The sequence below is a fragment of the Mercurialis annua genome, linkage group LG7, assembly GCF_937616625.2.
Source record: "Mercurialis annua linkage group LG7, ddMerAnnu1.2, whole genome shotgun sequence".
In the NCBI taxonomy this organism is placed as follows: domain Eukaryota; kingdom Viridiplantae; phylum Streptophyta; class Magnoliopsida; order Malpighiales; family Euphorbiaceae; genus Mercurialis; species Mercurialis annua.
In genome coordinates this window covers 37560934-37579730 of record NC_065576.1, presented here as the reverse complement: position 1 = coordinate 37579730, position 18797 = coordinate 37560934, and the positions used below count along the sequence as shown (strand labels likewise).

General features: G+C 32.6%; 1 protein-coding gene across 1 annotated transcript; it reads left to right on the top strand.

Annotated features, from left to right (window-relative positions):
- Window positions 1-14322: 14322 nt before the first annotated feature.
- LOC126656387 (glycine-rich protein DOT1) lies at window positions 14323-18328 on the top strand. The gene is made up of 8 exons (XM_050350953.1): window positions 14323-14569; window positions 16140-16220; window positions 16358-16446; window positions 16555-16629; window positions 16890-16984; window positions 17068-17223; window positions 17340-17402; window positions 17642-18328. The coding sequence occupies exons 1-8, from the start codon at window positions 14447-14449 to the stop codon at window positions 18061-18063; spliced, it is 1104 nt and encodes a 367-aa protein (XP_050206910.1). The 5' UTR covers window positions 14323-14446; the 3' UTR covers window positions 18064-18328.
- The last annotated feature ends 469 nt before the right edge of the window (window positions 18329-18797 follow it).

Below are 18797 nucleotides of genomic sequence, written 5' to 3'. Positions count from 1 at the left end.
ATTATAAAAATAACTGTAGAAATTCAAATTTGACAAAAAAATAGAGAAACTCAATTTTTTAAAAGAAGTGATAGTACATGGACACCAATTCCTGCCTTAATTCAACTTGAAAAACAATAAAAATTGATCATTCTTTCTTCAATTGCTTTTTTTAAAAGTGATAGTTCCATTCGCTACAGCTAATCAAATGCTAGATTCTACAACCGTATCAACATAACACTAGTTAAAAACTCAAAACTGTACTTTTGAGGATCCACTTCATATCATATTATATAATGAGCGGAGTGGATTTCAGGGGCACTCGCCCAGACTTATGACTGGCCTCGGATCTGATTAGTTTTGAAAAGAATGGAGCCGCCACTTAACTCAATTAGAAAATGCCTTTTATACCATGACTAGATTGACCTCACACACCTATTGTTGAACCAAGTTCCATTTGAACCCTAATTTTGAGTTTGACAATCAATTTAAAGATGCTAATCATGTTTATTAGTGCGTAGAAACATATAGAAACCATCCCGGGTCGAATCGAAGTTCTGTAGCGAGAATCGAAAAATCTAATTTTTGACAACTTCTAGCAGCATATCAAGCCTGAGATGCCTTTGTCATCGCGAGTGTGATACTTCAATCTCCAGCGTGATACACATAATCACGGGTGCGATAAATGGTCAGCCAAAATCCTTTTGGGTTTTGACTTATATCTCGGGCGCTACATAACAGATCTTGGGCGCGATGGATGTGACTGTTGTAGGTCCAACAGCTCTTTTTGAGCACCCTTACCAAATGGTGACACCTAGCTTACATCCATTGGAAGAATCCCTGAAGTTTGAAAATCGCGGGCACCACGAAAAGAATCACGGGCGCGACATGACCTTATTCAGCACAAAAATGTCCTTTGATCTTGTAATACCCTGTATATTTTCGGCGTTTTCCGACGAGCTTCCGGTTGTATTTTGATACCTTTTGAGGACTCGTGGTCCGGTTTATGTCTGTCTTATGGTTTGGTTGGTTTGTGTGAGTTAATCAAGTTTTGGTTAAATCATTGGTTGGACCATGTTTTAGGTTTGGCCTTGTTCTTTATTAACTGAACAAGACCCTTGCATTTTGACCCCTGCTCTTTACTGAAATAACGTGTGCGTTATTTCTATATCCTCTTTCAACCTATTAATACGACTCCTAGTCTTTTATTCGTTCTTAGCGTTACCTTCAAACCCTAGCCGCCTCTAACACCTAAACATATTCTCATTATACTCCATCCTCATTCCTTTCCGTTGCCTTGGATTTGGTAAGTATTTCACGTCGCCTTCTTTCTTGCTTATTCGGTATCGTCTCGCCGTTCGTAACTGTTGTGTTCTTTGTTTATCTTGTGTAAGGACATTACCTCACGTCCCATCTGATTCATATCAGTCTCAGGAATTAGTGAAAATCATCGTCTTCAAACGGTACATTGATTCTCTGCGTTCTTACGTTATTGTTACTTTCGTTCGTAACTTGTTACGTTTATCTTTATAGCATCGTTCTGAGGTCGTCTCCTTCATCACAGCAGTCCCCATCCTTCTCAGAAAACCTTTGGCGTGTAATCTTAATTTGGTACGTTTGAATCTCTTGAGTTTACGTTAAATCGATTCATTATTCTTGTTGTTTGATGGCTTCCGTTCCTTGTCCTTGTTGCTGCCGTATTTATGCCTCATTACTGATGTTAGCTATGTGATCTCCTAAAGTTATAATTTGTTGTGTTTGGCTTAATAATTGATTTGCTATTACGTTGTGATAGATTCCGTTATTTTGCTTGTTGCGTTTGGTTGTAACGGATTTGCTGTTCATATTGTTGTTACTGAGGTTTGTCCAAGGTGTTATGTTCTTATAGTAATCTGATTATGCTAAGCTTGTGATTCCAAATTACTACTGTTGTTCTTGATCTCATTTTTTTGGGCTTTGGTTTGTGCATGTTGTTCGGTATCGGCGTTTCATATCATGGTTACTAAAACTTATATTTGATTATTGTGATGATTCTGCCGTGAATCCTCAAGATATGGCTGTTTTGAGTCTCAATTTTTAATATTATTCTTAGTGCTATTCATGCATGGATTATGTATTGTGAAGTTTGATTATGGTTACCCATGATTGTGGTTACTGTTAATATGGGATTTATCTTTGGCTTTTGAATTGCAAATTGTTATGGTTTTTAATTTGTTTTATTTGAATAATTAAAATCTGAAATTATTAATTTGATTATTGCCGACTTAAAACCGAACCTTTGATTATCATTTTGATTTCTAAATTGCTAAACGATAACATTGTATTTTTTTTTATCTAGAAAATAATGTTGCTTTAATTATAATTGGATTGGTATTGTTAATTATATTTTGAAACAATATTTATATTAATCTTATTATAATTAAATGATTTTAGAATTAATTATTTATTTTGACTATATTAAATGAGAATTGGGGATTTTATTTTAATTTGAGAGTTTATCAAATTAGCTATATTATTTTTAAAACTTAAAAAATAATATTTGAGTTATTTAAAATAAAATTAATAATAATTATTTAATTATTAATTTTAGATTTTGGGCTTAGCGTGCCAACGTGATTAAATAATATTTTAATTTTTGGATTTCGTTATATAATTTGACAAATTGAAAACGATGATTATTTTATAATCTAAATTAATATAATTACTCGGGTAATTATATTTAATTTTAAATATCTTTTTGGGATGTCATTTTGGCTAAATTACAATTTAGCCCTTGAACGTTTTAAAACTTATTTGATTAAGTTTTTGATTGTAACTTGGTGTACTTGAAGTTAAAGCTATTGGGTTCCGTTTTAAATATTAATTTACTATTTTATCAAGTTGATTCTATAATTATAAACTATGGTTTATAATTGGATATAATTATGTTTATTTTATCAAAGTGATTTTAGGAATTATAAACTCTGGTTTATATTTTGATAAAATAGTTTGAGTCGGGTTAGACTTGAGTCACCCGACATGTGAGGTTGCTTGGTAGTTATTGGTAACTCGGCTACCCCAATATTTGAGGAAATGGATTTAAGTTATTATTTATTTATTATTTAAGCAATATTTTCGGAACGGATTTTAAAGCGGAAGCCCAATAGACTTTTCTTAATTAATTGAGTATTGTGTTACTCGATGTGATTCATTTTGACTCGGGTCATTACGTGATTAATTGTTCATTCTATTCTTGCTACGTTTATGCTTGGCTCGGTATTGTGCTAGTCCTATGTGGTGTCTAGTATTCTTAGAGTTAGGGGTTGAATGGAGTTTAACTTATATATTGTTTTAGACCCGTCGACTGCTCGTGCTTCGGAGTCTACGCAGGGTTAGCTGTTTGCCAAGATTCACGTGGATAAGCAAGCAGTGAGTTTGTAGTGCTATTTACCGCTTTATTAAGTACCGCATCGTATTTTAATATTATAAATGTTTGTGAACTGTTTTTACGGATTATGGATCTGGATTGAAACGAGCTACTCGATAGGCTTGTATCGAGACTGTGTGCACCGGTAAGTACTCTGGGAAACGGCAGACTATGGTCTTGCTTACGCTGGTAATTTGACGAGGATTTGTTCCCGTACACTCTGGGTTTATTTTTCAGTATGCTATGGCATACTTACGCTGGGATCTTTTCAATACTGTTTTCCATAATCATACCATATTAGTATAAACTATTTTGATTTAAGGGTTTTAAACTTAATAAATGTAAATAGTATTGCGAACTCATCTCAGTATATCTGACCCCGTTGTTTTCCCAAATTTTCCAGGTTTATGATTTGAAAGCTGGTCCACTACGATCCTTTTATTCTTCGGAGGGTTATTTTATTTTGTATAGATTGTCAAACTGATTTTTATTCTTAGACCGCAGTAGTAAAACTAGAAGTTCATATTACATTAAATGTTTGTCAGATTTGTCTGACTGGCTTTATTTTATGTTTTGACATACTTAATTGTTTAACTCTGGTTATTTATTAATCAATGTAAGTAATTACATTTAAGTTGTTATATTACTTTGTATGTTTGATTTTATCCGCAAGGCTTGCTACGGGTTTTGGTACAACCATACCCATACCCTAGCGCCGGTCGCGATCCATGAAATTGGGTCGTGACAAAGTTGGTATCAGAGCTTTGGTTTCAAACCAAGGCCATTGCATGCTATGTGTTTACTCTGTAAGTTGTTATTGAGTCATAGGTACTACTGCGGAATTAGGCTTCACGTCTTGTCTTTTAAACGTCATCTTTTGATTTTAAAACTTCCTGCCTACACCGATAGGATTGCGTCAAGTCAGTCATTAATTATGCTGTGATTTGATGCTTTTATTTTATTATATTGATGTTATTTCACTTGGGTAAATTAATTTATTTTGATTTCTCGGGAAATCTTATTTTGGTAATTTTCTTTATGTCATACTTGGGTATGATGTAAATTGCCTTATCTTGATGATGTTGCTTTTCACTTGGGTGATATATATTGGTTGTTATACTTTAAGGATGTTGGCATTATTTGGCCGAGAGCCTTGATTTTTTTTTAAAAATGATATTTGTCAGGATTGGACACTGTTTTGAGTTTGAATGATTTTTGACCGAAAAATCTTTTTCACATTTGTGAATTTCGTGGTTGGCCACGTATTGGTTTTAAACTACCTTAAGGAAATCATTTTTGCCTAACTAGTGTTTTGACGTAAAAAGTCAAATGGGTAGTCTGGACACGACACCCTAAAATATCATTTTCAGTATCATGCCAATAAAAATGAAATTCATATATTCAAAAAATTAATATTTGACTAAGGATTGAAAAAGGGTTATTCTTTTGAAATGAAATGAATTTCTCGAATTCTTAAAATTAGAATGTTACGTCTAGCTTGGTATTTTCAAATGATTGTTTGGAAATAAAAGTTATTTTGAAAGGTGTTACAGTTTTGACAATTTAGTTTTACTTTTGTAATTTTACCATAATTTGGTTTGTCAACACTTTGGTGTTGTTGGTCTTTTGGTCGATTTGATAGTATTGACCGAAGTATGTGTTTGCAAAAAGATTGTAAAAAAAAATTGTTTTCTCACTTGGATGATGTGTTGATGTTGTCATTTGGGTGACATCGAGCTTCTTATTATTTTGAAAATATTGATATTGTTTTGAAATGCGTTTTTTCCGAATTTGAAAATGTTTTGTATACATTTTATAAATGGTAACTGCGGGTTTGACTTGAGTCACTCAAATTTGGAGTTGAGCTTGGGAGTTGTAATTACTCGGCTAACTCGATCATTTAAAAATTTAGGCATTTGGAAACAAATTTTTAGTCAATGTTTTGTAAAGAGGGTTTCCGGAAAATGAATTTTAAACTGAAGGGGCTCGACATTAACTTGAAATCTACTTTGTAAATCTTACCTTTTGGAATGTGTTTTGATAAATATTTTTGGTAAATATCTTTATTTATTTGATCTGATTTGGCGTTTTGAGCATGCCATTTCATGATTTAATGTTTTAATCATTGTTGGGTTGTTTGAGTCGTTACCAGGTCGGTAGGAATTCGTTGATCATATAAGATGTTGCATGCTCAATTCTTTTGGAATTATATTTGTTACCTACCCTAATGAGTAATTATTTTACTGCAAGATGTTTAAGTGCTTTTTGGTTTTGTGAAAATTCGTAACCTATATTATTGCGTTCTTGTTAAGTCTCTCATGTTTGGTTAAGTTATACTATAGTAGTTATCGTTTTTGTTTGCCTCATTGTGTGGAGTATCACGTGAGGATATTACTCACTTGTTTCTTTGGGTTAACTTTGGCATTGGGTCGATGTGCGTTTCGAACCTTTGTTTTGACCCTGCGATTAGTTTAGATGTTGTAATTGGTTTAGCCGGATCGAACTTTTGACCCTGGAAATCGAAGTGATTAATTTTTTTATCAATAGATTTGAGGAGCGATTCTCAAGAGTTGTTCGCAGATTCGAATTCTGAATCTGTCCTGGTCAGAGGAAGACGATTTGAGTTATATTACTCAGCACAGGTGGAATAATTCTACTCGTGAGTGTTTACCTCGTGCGTGGAATTTCGAGCGTTATGCATTTCTAGATCGTGTTCGTTGTGTAAATTGGAGTGTCAAGATTTTTTTTTTTTTTTTTTTTTGCTTTTGGCATTCTGGAAAAGAACGTAGTAACTCTGTTCGTGGTTGATCAGTGTAATAATTATATTGGTGTTTTTCATTAGGTAGAGCGGTGAAATACCGAAACTGATAGTGGAGCTTTGAAGGCAGTCAAGTTGCTTGATGCCTTTTGAAAATTTTCAATTCAATTTTAGGGAGAATTCATTGTTAGGTAAATTTTAGTTTTGTTGTTGATTTTGGGTTATTTTGTTAATGACGATGCAAATTGGTGGACTAGGATAATGGAGATGGGTAGATATGTCAAGATGGACGAATGCACGTCTCGCAGAGTGTAATGTCTAGAAAATGTTTCGAAAAAAAAATGATTTCAAATGTTAACTTGTTAAAGTAATTGAAGTGTTTTTATCACGTAATTGTGCTCAGACATGTCATGAACATGCATTTGAAATGCCACGAATAGGAAACTGCATTGAGCATTGAGTATGATAACTAATTAAAAGAAAATAAATAATTGATACATGCATTTAGAACATTCATCACGACATTAAATTATTAGGGTTGAATGCAACTCTTTGGGGATGAGAGCTGTCATCACCCTGGCGCACAACTATGTAAAATAAATTTTACCAGTGAAATTTTTCAACAAAAAAATGTTTTCTTTTATAAACTCGCGAGTTATATTATGAAAACGGTGTTAAAAAAAATTATTATTAAATTACAAACGGTTTTGAAATTTTTAATTGGTTGGAAACTAGACAAATACTTTGTGATGACGGTGGTGATTTAAGAGAAATTGTATTATAAGGATTTATTTTATATTGTTGGAGTATTTGTATTTGATAAGGAAGGGCTATGGTTATAAAGTTGTACTCGAGGTTTAGTTGTATTAAGTGCTGCAAAAATATTGGGTTCGGATTAAAGAATTGTATCAACTTAGAGTATATAATTTGAGAATTTCTGTTTTAAGGAAATTGGTTATACTCTGCATGTTCATTTACACTGAAAGACTTAAATTTTTTTTTATTTTATAAATTCGATTTCTATGTAAAAAGTTTTAGTATCAGTATGAAAATTATTTTGTAAACAAAGGGATTTTTATTTGCAAAATATATTTTTGGAGAAAGTGATGAAATTTTGTCAGTTTGATTTAAAAGTGGATTTTAATTTTTTTTTTTAAATGAACGATTTTATAAAATCGTGAATTTATTTTGAAAGTAAGGTTCAAAAGTTATTTCAATTGAGAGTGTTCGACTATTTTGGTGCGGTTACAAATTGGAAAACTTTCCCACAATTTATTTATTTTTGGTTTGGAAAATAAAATGTAACTTGTGATACTAAAGACTTTTAATTAGATACAGATAATTTTATTAAATGATATTTTGTGTTTGCGGAAAAAAATTCGGTATGTTGCGTTTCAAAAAAAAATATTGTTTTGAGCATAACCAATGAATTGATTAAGTACGGTTTTGATCTAAATGATCTTTTGTGGGATTCGAGGTTGTAGTTGGATGATGGAATTTTTTTTTTTTTGGATTTGCAAGTTAACTTAGAAATTTCGTGTTTATCAATTTGGAGAATTGTTGTCAGAAGTCTAAGTTATGTATCTCTTGGAATTGTGTTATGTGTTTTTCTTGCGTCTTGGTTCGTGAAGTTGATAATATTATCGAGTAGATCTTAGTTGATTGAACCAGAACGATTCTTATGGTGTTTAGTTTTCAGTTGTGATTTTTGCAAGAGCGTATTTAATCAGGATGACTTATTATTTTGCTTGGTTGCTTTGTTAAGCGGAAGTTAGTATAGCCAATCGTGGTTATTGCTTGAATTTAGTGAGCAGTGCTCTAAAAAAATTTTCGTTCGCGAGAAATCTGTTGAGATTGCCGTTGTGTCTTGAATAGGCTGAATTATGCAGTTTTTATTTCGTTTCTGTTTGGGTTTCTCACTCTGTCGTAAAGTGCTATGGAAATTCAGAGTTTGAGGTGCGTAATTGTTTTCTGTTAAATCTATTTGGGAATCGTTAACTCTTAATTTTTGTGTTAGAAATGGTTTTCGGGCGCGCTGTTCGTGATTTTATTGTACTTCGGTTTTGTGGTAAATTCGAGGACGAATTTTTAATAAGTTGGGGAGAATGTAATACCCTGTATATTTTCGACGTTTTCCGACGAGCTTCCGGTTGTATTTTGATACCTTTTGAGGACTCGTGGTCCGGTTTATGTCCGTCTTATGGTTTGGTTGGTTTGTGTGAGTTAATCAAGTTTTGGTTACATCATTGGTTGGACCATGTTTTAGGTTTGGCCTTGTTCTTTATTAACTGAACAAGACCCTTGCATTTTGACCCCTGCTCTTTACTGAAATAACGTGTGCGTTATTTCTATTTCCTCTTTCAACCTATTAATACGACTCCTAGTCTTTTATTCGTTCTTAGCGTTACCTTCAAACCCTAGCCGCCTCTAACACCTAAACATATTCTCATTATACTCCATCCTCATTCCTTTCCGTTGCCTTGGATTTGGTAAGTATTTCACGTCGCCTTCTTCCTTGCTTATTCGGTATCGTCTCGCCGTTCGTAACTGTTGTGTTCTTTATTTATCTTGTGTAAGGACATTACCTCACGTCCCATCTGATTCATATCAGTCTCAGGAATTAGTGAAAATCATCGTCTTCAAACGGTACATTGATTCTCTGCGTTCTTACGTTATTGTTACTTTCGTTCGTAACTTGTTACGTTTATCTTTATAGCATCGTTCTGAGGTCGTCTCCTTCATCACAGCAGTCCCCATCCTTCTCAGAAAACCTTTGGCGTGTAATCTTAATTTGGTACGTTTGAATCTCTTGAGTTTACGTTAAATCGATTCATTATTCTTGTTGTTTGATGGCTTCCGTTCCTTGTCCTTGTTGCTGCCGTATTTCTGCCTCATTACTGATGTTAGCTATGTGATCTCCTAAAGTTATAATTTGTTGTGTTTGGCTTAATAATTGATTTGCTATTACGTTGTGATAGATTCCGTTAGTTTGCTTGTTGCGTTTGGTTGTAACGGATTTGCTGTTCATATTGTTGTTACTGAGGTTTGTCCAAGGTGTTATGTTCTTATAGTAATCTGATTATGCTAAGCTTGTGATTCCAAATTACTACTGTTGTTTTTGATCTCATTTTTTTTGGGCTTTGGTTTGTGCATGTTGTTCGGTATCGGCGTTTCATATCATGGTTACTAAAACTTATATTTGATTATTGTGATGATTCTGCCGTGAATCCTCAAGATATGGCTATTTTGAGTCTCAATTTTTAATATTATTCTTAGTGCTATTCATGCATGGATTATGTATTGTGAAGTTTGATTATGGTTACCCATGATTGTGGTTACTGTTAATATGGGATTTATCTTTGGCTTATGAATTGCAAATTGTTATGGTTTTTAATTTGTTTTATTTGAATAATTAAAATCTGAAATTATTAATTTGATTATTGCCGACTTAAAACCGAACCTTTGATTATCATTTTGATTTCTAAATTGCTAAACGATAATATTGTATTTTTTTTTATCTAGAAAATAATGTTGCTTTAATTATAATTGGATTGGTATTGTTAATTATATTTTGAAACAATATTTATATTAATCTTATTATAATTAAATGATTTTAGAGTTAATTATTTATTTTGACTATATTAAATGAGAATTGGGGATTTTATTTTAATTTGAGAGTTTATCAAATTAGTTATATTATTTTTAAAACTTAAAAAATAATATTTGAGTTATTTAAAATAAAATTAATAATAATTATTTAATTATTAATTTTAGATTTTGGGCTTAGCGTGCCAACGTGATTAAATAATATTTTAATTTTTGGATTTCGTTATATAATTTGACAAATTGAAAACGATGATTATTTTATAATCTAAATTAATATAATTACTCGGGTAATTATATTTAATTTTAAATATCTTTTTGGGATGTCATTTTGGCTAAATTACAATTTAGCCCTTGAACGTTTTAAAACTTATTTGATTAAGTTTTTGATTGTAACTTGGTGTACTTGAAGTTAAAGCTATTGGGTTCCGTTTTAAATATTAATTTACTATTTTATCAAGTTGATTCTATAATTATAAACTATGGTTTATAATTGGATATAATTATGTTTATTTTATCAAAGTGATTTTAGGAATTATAAACTCTGGTTTATATTTTGATAAAATAGTTTGAGTCGGGTTAGACTTGAGTCACCCGACATGTGAGGTTGCTTGGTAGTTATTGGTAACTCGGCTACCCCAATATTTGAGGAAATGGATTTAAGTTATTATTTATTTATTATTTAAGTAATATTTTCGGAACGGATTTTAAAGCGGAAGCCCAATAGACTTTGCTTAATTAATTGAGTATTGTGTTACTCGATGTGATTCATTTTGACTCGGGTCATTACGTGATTAATTGTTCATTCTATTCTTGCTACGTTTATGCTTGGCTCGGTATTGTGCTAGTCCTATGTGGTGTCTAGTATTCTTAGAGTTAGGGGTTGAATGGAGTTTAACTTATATATTGTTTTAGACCCGTCGACTGCTCGTGCTTCGGAGTCTACGCAGGGTTAGCTGTTTGCCAAGATTCACGTGGATAAGCAAGCAGTGAGTTTGTAGTGCTATTTACCGCTTTATTAAGTACCGCATCGTATTTTAATATTATAAATGTTTGTGAACTGTTTTTACGGATTATGGATCTGGATTGAAACGAGCTACTCGATAGGCTTGTATCGAGACTGTGTGCACCGGTAAGTACTCTGGGAAACGGCAGACTATGGTCTTGCTTACGCTGGTAATTTGACGAGGATTTGTTCCCGTCCACTCTGGGTTTATTTTTCAGTATGCTATGGCATACTTACGCTGGGATCTTTTCAATACTGTTTTCCATAATCATACTATATTAGTATAAACTATTTTGATTTAAGGGTTTTAAACTTAATAAATGTAAATAGTATTGCGAACTCATCTCAGTATATCTGACCCCGTTGTTTTCCCAAATTTTCCAGGTTTATGATTTGAAAGCTGGTCCACTCCGATCCTTTTATTCTTCGGAGGGTTATTTTATTTTGTATAGATTGTCAAACTGATTTTTATTCTTAGACCGCAGTAGTAAAACTAGAAGTTCATATTACATTAAATGTTTGTCAGATTTATCTGACTGGCTTTATTTTATGTTTTGACATACTTAATTGTTTAACTCTGGTTATTTATTAATCAATGTAAGTAATTACATTTAAGTTGTTATATTACTTTGTATGTTTGATTTTATCCGCAAGACTTGCTACGGGTTTTGGTACAACCATACCCATACCCTAGCGCCGGTCGCGATCCATGAAATTGGGTCGTGACAGATCTAGAAACGACAGGACCTTACTCAGCACAAAATAAATTTAAATTTTTATTTATATGAAAATAATTTTAAAAAACTTCGTTTCTATAAAGTAAAAGTATGGAGACCTTATTTGTATAAATTGAAAGTGCAAGGATTTACATATCAAATTATAAATATAAATTTTGACTCTCATTAACACGGCATGTACTACACGCGTTAACAGAAAAATTTACGTTAACGACAAAATGAAATTGGAGAGATTTAATGATGGAATATTTTAATACGTGTACCTTATATAAAAAAAACTTCAAAATTGGTTAAGCTTTTACAATAAAATTAGGGCTTTTTACATAAACATCTAATATTTGCAAAAATATATCTTTTATACGGGTAAGAGTTTTCAATATGAAAACTACCATCCACGCTGGAGATTATTACTTTTATACGGAAAAAATATATTTTCTACTCCAAGTCAAATCCTCATAAACCAAATATTTTTCTCTCTCCTCAATTTTCTCTCTCTCAACTCACCTTTTGTTCTTCCGTTCTTCGCACCAATCCGCCTCCGCTGTTCCATTTCCATCGTTTCTCTTCCATTGTTCCACCTCCATCGTTCTGCCTCCGCCGTTCCGTCTTCGTCTCGCCGTCATCTTTCTTTTATCGTTTTGATTTCAGATTTGAATTTTTTTGTTCTTTTTTTTATTTTCAGATCTGTAATTTGTTAATTTTTTACTGTTTTTCACCATTAAACATGTATAAAAGAGTATCTTTAGAGAATCTAATACTCATTTCATGTTATGTAGAATAATTTTGTGATTTTATGGAATAAAATTATGTTATTTCTGCATTTTTCTTGTGTTTCTGCGTTTTTTTTAATTCTGCAGAACGATTTGTTGATGATGAATGATTGCTGAATTATTGTAATATCACAGTGTTTTTGATTTTATGTTGACTTTATGTTGATATTATGTTGCTATCAACTGATTTTTTTTAATTTTAAAATTGGCAAATAAAATAATATTGTCTGTGAAATAAACTAAAAAATTAAATTAAATTAGATTGAGACTAGATAATGATATGGTATCATCATGGAAGAAAACAAATAACGAAGTTGAATTATTGTAATGATATAGTGTTGACATTGTGTTAATTTTCGGTTGATATTTTGTTAATTTTAGCATTTGTGAAAAAGAAAATAATGATGTTAAATTATTATGGTGTTACAATTTTAATCTTATGTTGATATTGCGTTAATATTATGTAGATATTTAGTTGATTTTATCATCAACGAAAAAAACACATTATATGTGAAAATAAAATAAAAAAATTGAAATTAAATTGAAAAAATGTTGAAAAAATAAAAATTAGTATAAAAAAGATTGAAAAATTTGAATCAGTTAGTTTATTACATATGTTGATATGAACATAAGATCAACACAATATCAACACAAGATCAACATTATAACATTATAATAATTCAATATCATTATTGTTTTTTTCACCAATGTTAAAATCAACAAAATATTAACCGAAAATCAACACAATTTCAACATTGTAACATTATAATAATTCAACATATTTATTTGTCTTCTTTTCCAATGCTAACATATCATTATCTAGTCTCAGTTAAATTTTTATTTTTTTAGTTTATTTCACGGACATCATTATCTTATTTGTCAATGTTAAAATCAATAAATATCAACCGATTATCAACATAAAATTAACATAAAATCAACAACACTGAAACATTACAATAATTTTATCAATCTACCATCATCAACAAATCGTGCTGCAGAATTAAAAAAACGCAGAAATATAACCAAACATAGTAAAACTGCAGAAATAACATATTTTCATTACATAAAATCATAAAATTATTTTATGTACATGAAAATTATTATTACATTCCTTAAAGATAATCTTTACACATGTTTAATGGTAAAAGAATTATTGTGACTTAAAAACAGTTAATAAAATAATTTCTAGATCTGAAAATGAAAAAGAAGAATAAGAAGAATGTTGAATCTTTTCGTTTCAAAATCGGATCATATGCCTTTAAAAAACTTTTTAAAATCGTTAAAAACTTCTGATATCTATTATTCCTTTCGACAATAAACTCCGGTTCAGATCTGAAAAAGAAAACACAAAAATAAGAAAACGGCGGCGGCACAACGAAGACGGCAGTGGAGTGGCACTGAGACTTGATGAAGAGCGACGACTATCAGAAGAAGAAATCGTGTGGAGAAGAAGAAAAGAAACTGCTATTTTCAGAGAAAAAAAAAAAAGAAACCGCCAATTCAGAGTTAAGAGAAGGAAGTTCGTAAAAAAGAGAAGAATTTAAAACTCTAGATCAACAAAGTAATAAAATCCAGTATGAAAAGTAAAGAAATTGTTTGACCCGTATAAAAGATATTGGGCTGAAAAAACCCGTAAAACATATAAAAAGCCCATAAAATTATTCGACCACCTTTTGCGAGGGAGGATGTAATTTTTTCTAAAATTGAGGGGTAACGATTAATATACTCTTAAGTTAAACACGAAAGTCCAACTATTCTCCTTTTTACTCTTTCCCCAAGCAAATACCATAAATGAAACTTATCTAATTTCATCTCATCATAAACCCTACCTTCCCAAACCCAATACAATCTCTACCGTCCGTGTAATCCATTCCCCATCTAACCGCGTGAGACTTAAAACATAAAAGCCACTATAAAGGGCCACATCACCCAATAGAAAATTTAAGGACTTATTTTTCAAAAAGAAAAATTTAAGGACTGATTTTTCAAAAAAGAAGAAAATTTAAGGACTTAATTTAAAAAGTTAAAGGGGTTTATTAGATCCTCTAGACTTCTGTAGCTTATTTGTTCATTACTTGGACTGTCTCTTCTACTTCTTCAGACTAGGGTTTTATACCAAAAAAAGTTAGGGTTTCTCTCTCTCTCTCTCTAAAATCCAGACCTCAGAAAACCCTAAAATCAGAATCAATGGATAGATACACTAAGGTTGAGAAACCTAAACCTGAATCGCCCATTAATGAAAACGAGATCCGAATCACTACGAATGGACCTGTTAAAAATTATATTAATTATGCTACTTCTCTTCTTCAGGTACTCTTTTTTCTTCTAGACTTGTTTTTTTTTTTGGTTTGGTTTGTGGTTGTGTTATGCATTATCTGTGTGTTTTAAGTTTGTTTTTTTGAATATTTAGTATTTTGTTGCTGTTGGGTTTTGATTACTTTGTTTAATATTGGTTTCATTAGTGGTTTTTATGCTGTGGATTATTGTGATGGATGATGAACTAGGTAGCACGTTGGACATGGACACGGCGAAACAGTGTTATTTTAAGGTTTCCCATGTAAAAAAATGAAGTTTTGTGTCCAAATGTAAGTGTCCAAAATGTTTCCGAAATGGGACACGTTGATTAAATGAAGTGTTCGTGCTACCTAAGTTCTGAATGTTTTGCCTGTTTGCTAATGTCTGTGTTTTTTTGGTTTTGGTGATGTTAAGGTAGTTTTGTTGTCTTTATACCTTGTTTACTTTAGAATTTAGTTGTCTAGTTATGGAATAATTCAATTTTTGTTGTTTAGTTGTGTTTTTTTAATAATGCGGATTGGGGTTTTGGCAGTTGCGTTATGTTTTATTTTTTAGAATGTCGCTGGCATTGTACAATTGAGCAATAGATTAGTGTAGGATTGGAAGTTGGAAATGAAGTATAGGAATTGGGTAGTCTGCTGCTTGAAGATACTGAACTTTTTAGGAAATTTTTTAAACGTACTTCAAATGTGGACATTCATTCTGTTATGCTAATACTCTCAAATGGAAGTTGGAAACTGAAAGTTTAGGAAATTCGTAGTTTCCTGCTAGAAGAAATTGAATTCTTTAGGAAAAAAATTTAAGATGCTTTAAATGTCGACATTTTCGTTATGCTATTACTCTCAAATACGACACCACTTCCTAACAAAAGAATATCCACTTGTTAAAGAATCCAGCTGGTAAAATGTGACTTCTTTTAAATAATTTAATGTTTTAGAAATCTATAATTTAAATTTGTGTTGATTGATTGGTTAGGATTTTATGCTAGATTACTGTAAAGCTCACCACATATGGTAGATTGTTTGCCAAAGCCCTAAATAGTTTGGTAAATTTATGGTTTGCTTTGTCTCCAAGTGAAAAAAGGGGACTATTGATGTCAAAACTGTTAGTTGGAAAATCATAGTTGATAAGAATTTGTTGTTTTCTATTGAAAATTTTGGCTTGTTGACCTAGATGTCAGGCATGAGGAATTTTTAAGTAGTTACATAACATGTAATTAAGATTTTAGCTGAAATTTTGACTACAAACACAAGAATCATTATTATAAGTTTTAATGAACTGGGTTTTGCATGGAACAAAAGTTACAATCACTAGCATTGGCACGCTTTGAAGCTTTGGGGTTCTATTGATGAGTTCTGTGTGATTTAGTGTAATCTTTTGGAATAACTTAACTTCTATTTGAGCTTCACATGTCTGCTAATTATGCATTTGAGTGTGATGGACGTTTGTTAAGACTGTTACTATAGACTATTTATTTATATTTATAAAAATATCATGTAAATAGTCTTTGTTATGTTGGTACTTATGGCATTGCTGTTTGTGTTGCGAGTCGATGATAACTTTATTTATTTTAATATTTTACCAGGAGAAACAGGCAAAAGAGATTGTCTTGAAAGCAATGGGGCTAGCAATTAGTAAGACGGTCTCCATTGCGGAGGTTTTAAAGGTTAGAATGCTCTTTGATTGGTGTTGCAATATTAACATTTCTCTCCCTTGCTAATGCTCCACCTCTCCTTCGAAAAAGAATTCTAAAACTTTCTTTATCTCTCCCTTACTCTGCTTTTATCTCGCAATCCAATGCAGAGGAGAAATCCCCGTTTATATCAAGATACTGCCATCAGTTCAGTAAGCATAACTGATGTTTGGGAACCCATTGAAGAGGGCCTGTTACCGTAAGCTTTCTGAATTCTTATCTGTTACATACATATTGTCCAGTATGCATACCGTGTGAATATCTTGATACCACTATCGAGGCATCTTACTGGCAACATTTGATGCAGTGTGGAACAAACTCGTCAAGTCTCAATGATCACAGTTACCTTATCATTTCGAGAGCTAAATGGAAATTCTCCCGGGTATGTTCATTTATTCATTTATTGTTACACGGGTTGATTTGGAAAGTAAAACGTGGTGTTTGGTTGTTTAGCTGTTTTAGGATATTCCTCGCTTGTGAACTGACAAATAAAAATGGTTGTATAGTAATTCTAGTGGAGGGACAGCGAACAGAGTTCGTTTTTTTTAAATTGCTGATCCTTACAAATAACATTCTGTTAGTATGCAAAATGATTCTACCTGGGTACTGCTCCATTTTTGAAGAGAATTTTTTTTTCCTTAGTTATCAAGCTCCACCATCTGTAGAACAAGCAAAGGAACAACAGCATCAGCAGCAGCTCAGACAATCGCGTCCTTCACAAAATGCTGTTCGTGATGGTAAACTATCTAGCCTGTTGATATTTCAATATGATTGAAACATTCTTTTGTACTAACACAGTTATGCCTTTAAATTTTATAAGATTCATATGTCCGGGGAAGAGGTCGTGGTAGAGGGAGAGGGCGGGGTTTTTCCCGCGGTGGATATGGGTATGGAAATTATCAGGGAAACTATCAAGGAAATTATCAGGGTGACTATCAAGGAAATTATCAGGGAGACTATCAAGGAAATTATCATGGTAAAATAAATGAGTTTGAATTTTATGTTTTAGTGTTTGTCTTTAAGTGGTAAGTAGTAAGTGGTAACTATATTTTCTAGAGGTCTAATTCTCTTTGTTTACACCTTCTCTATTAGATAATGGAGGTTACTCAAATAGGGGTCGTGGTGGCGGGCGAGGCAGAAGTTGGGGTTATCGTGGTAAGTTTTCCTACTCAAACTGCATATCCATTACATGTTCATTGTGAAATTAGTGTTCAAATTATTAGAATTTTCACGTGTAAACTATTGCACATTATATGTGCCATTGAATTACCAACGTTAGGGCCATATATCATCATAAAATGCATAATTTAAATGCTAACTCGGAGTTTCACTTGTGCATATGAGTGAAAATGTGAAATGTAGCGACTGAAAGTTTGCTCTTCTTACATTTCAAGGTGCTGGATATGTAAGAGGCAGAGGTGGTTCGTATGAAGGTGCTGGATATGAGAGAGGCAGAGGCGGTTCATATGAAGGTGCCGGGTATGAAAGAGGCAGAGGTGGTACGTTTGAAGGTGGTGCCGGATATGAAAGGGGTAGAGGTGGAGGAGGCCGAGGTAGTACATTTGAAGGTGCCAGATATGAAGGAGGCAGAGGTGGTACGTATGAAGGTGGTGCCGGATATGAAAGAGGCAGAGGTGGTACATATGAAGGTGGTGCCAGGTATGAGAGAGGTAGTGGTGGAGGGGGCAGAGGTAGTACATTTGAAGGTCCCGGATATGAAAGAGGCAGAGGTGGAGGCGGAAGAGGCTATATCCGAGGCCGTGGAAGAATGGGTGGTCGCGGAGGAAGAGGAAACGGGGGTGGGAACCAGGGTTAGTAGGGGGATGAGTGCTCTTTTTGCTTTAGCTAAATGCTTGCCTTGGCCAGTGAGCTAAATTTTATCATGAAACTGTTTTGAGTGGCATGATTAATGTGGGTTTGTGTTAGTTTTCTCCAACATGGGCAAGGTTTTTCTGTTTTTATGATTGCTGCATTTAGCAAATAGCAAGACGAGGCTTATGATTGCTGTAATTTGTTTCACCCCCTTGTGGTTTCAGTCGCCATGTTCATATTTGGTTTATCATATATCTTCATTTCTTTCACATCTCTCTGCTCTTTAACATAACACATTGATTGGAAATCACACTTTTGATTGTTTGTCATGACTCATAATAATTGCTCAGACGAATAAGCTTAAAGGCCCCTGAATTTGCATCCACTGAGCACAACATTAGTTAAAAGATGAGTTTTGGCCATTACAGGAATCATAAAGAAAAAGGCTAAACCTATTTTGGACATGATAAACCATACAATTACAATTTTGGTTTATCATGTCCTTCACTTTCTATTCTATTCGGCTTTCAAGTTTTTAAACTTTCACTTTTTGATTCATTGGATCTTTAAGTGGAGATTTATTTAAACATCACTTAAGGGACTCAGTAAATTAGAAATTAAAAGTTTAAGGATCCAAGAGATCCACTTAAGGACTTAATGAATTAAAATGTGAATGTTTAAGGATTTGGCTATATAGAAGATGAAAAATCTGATAAAATTAAGATAAACACTCAATTT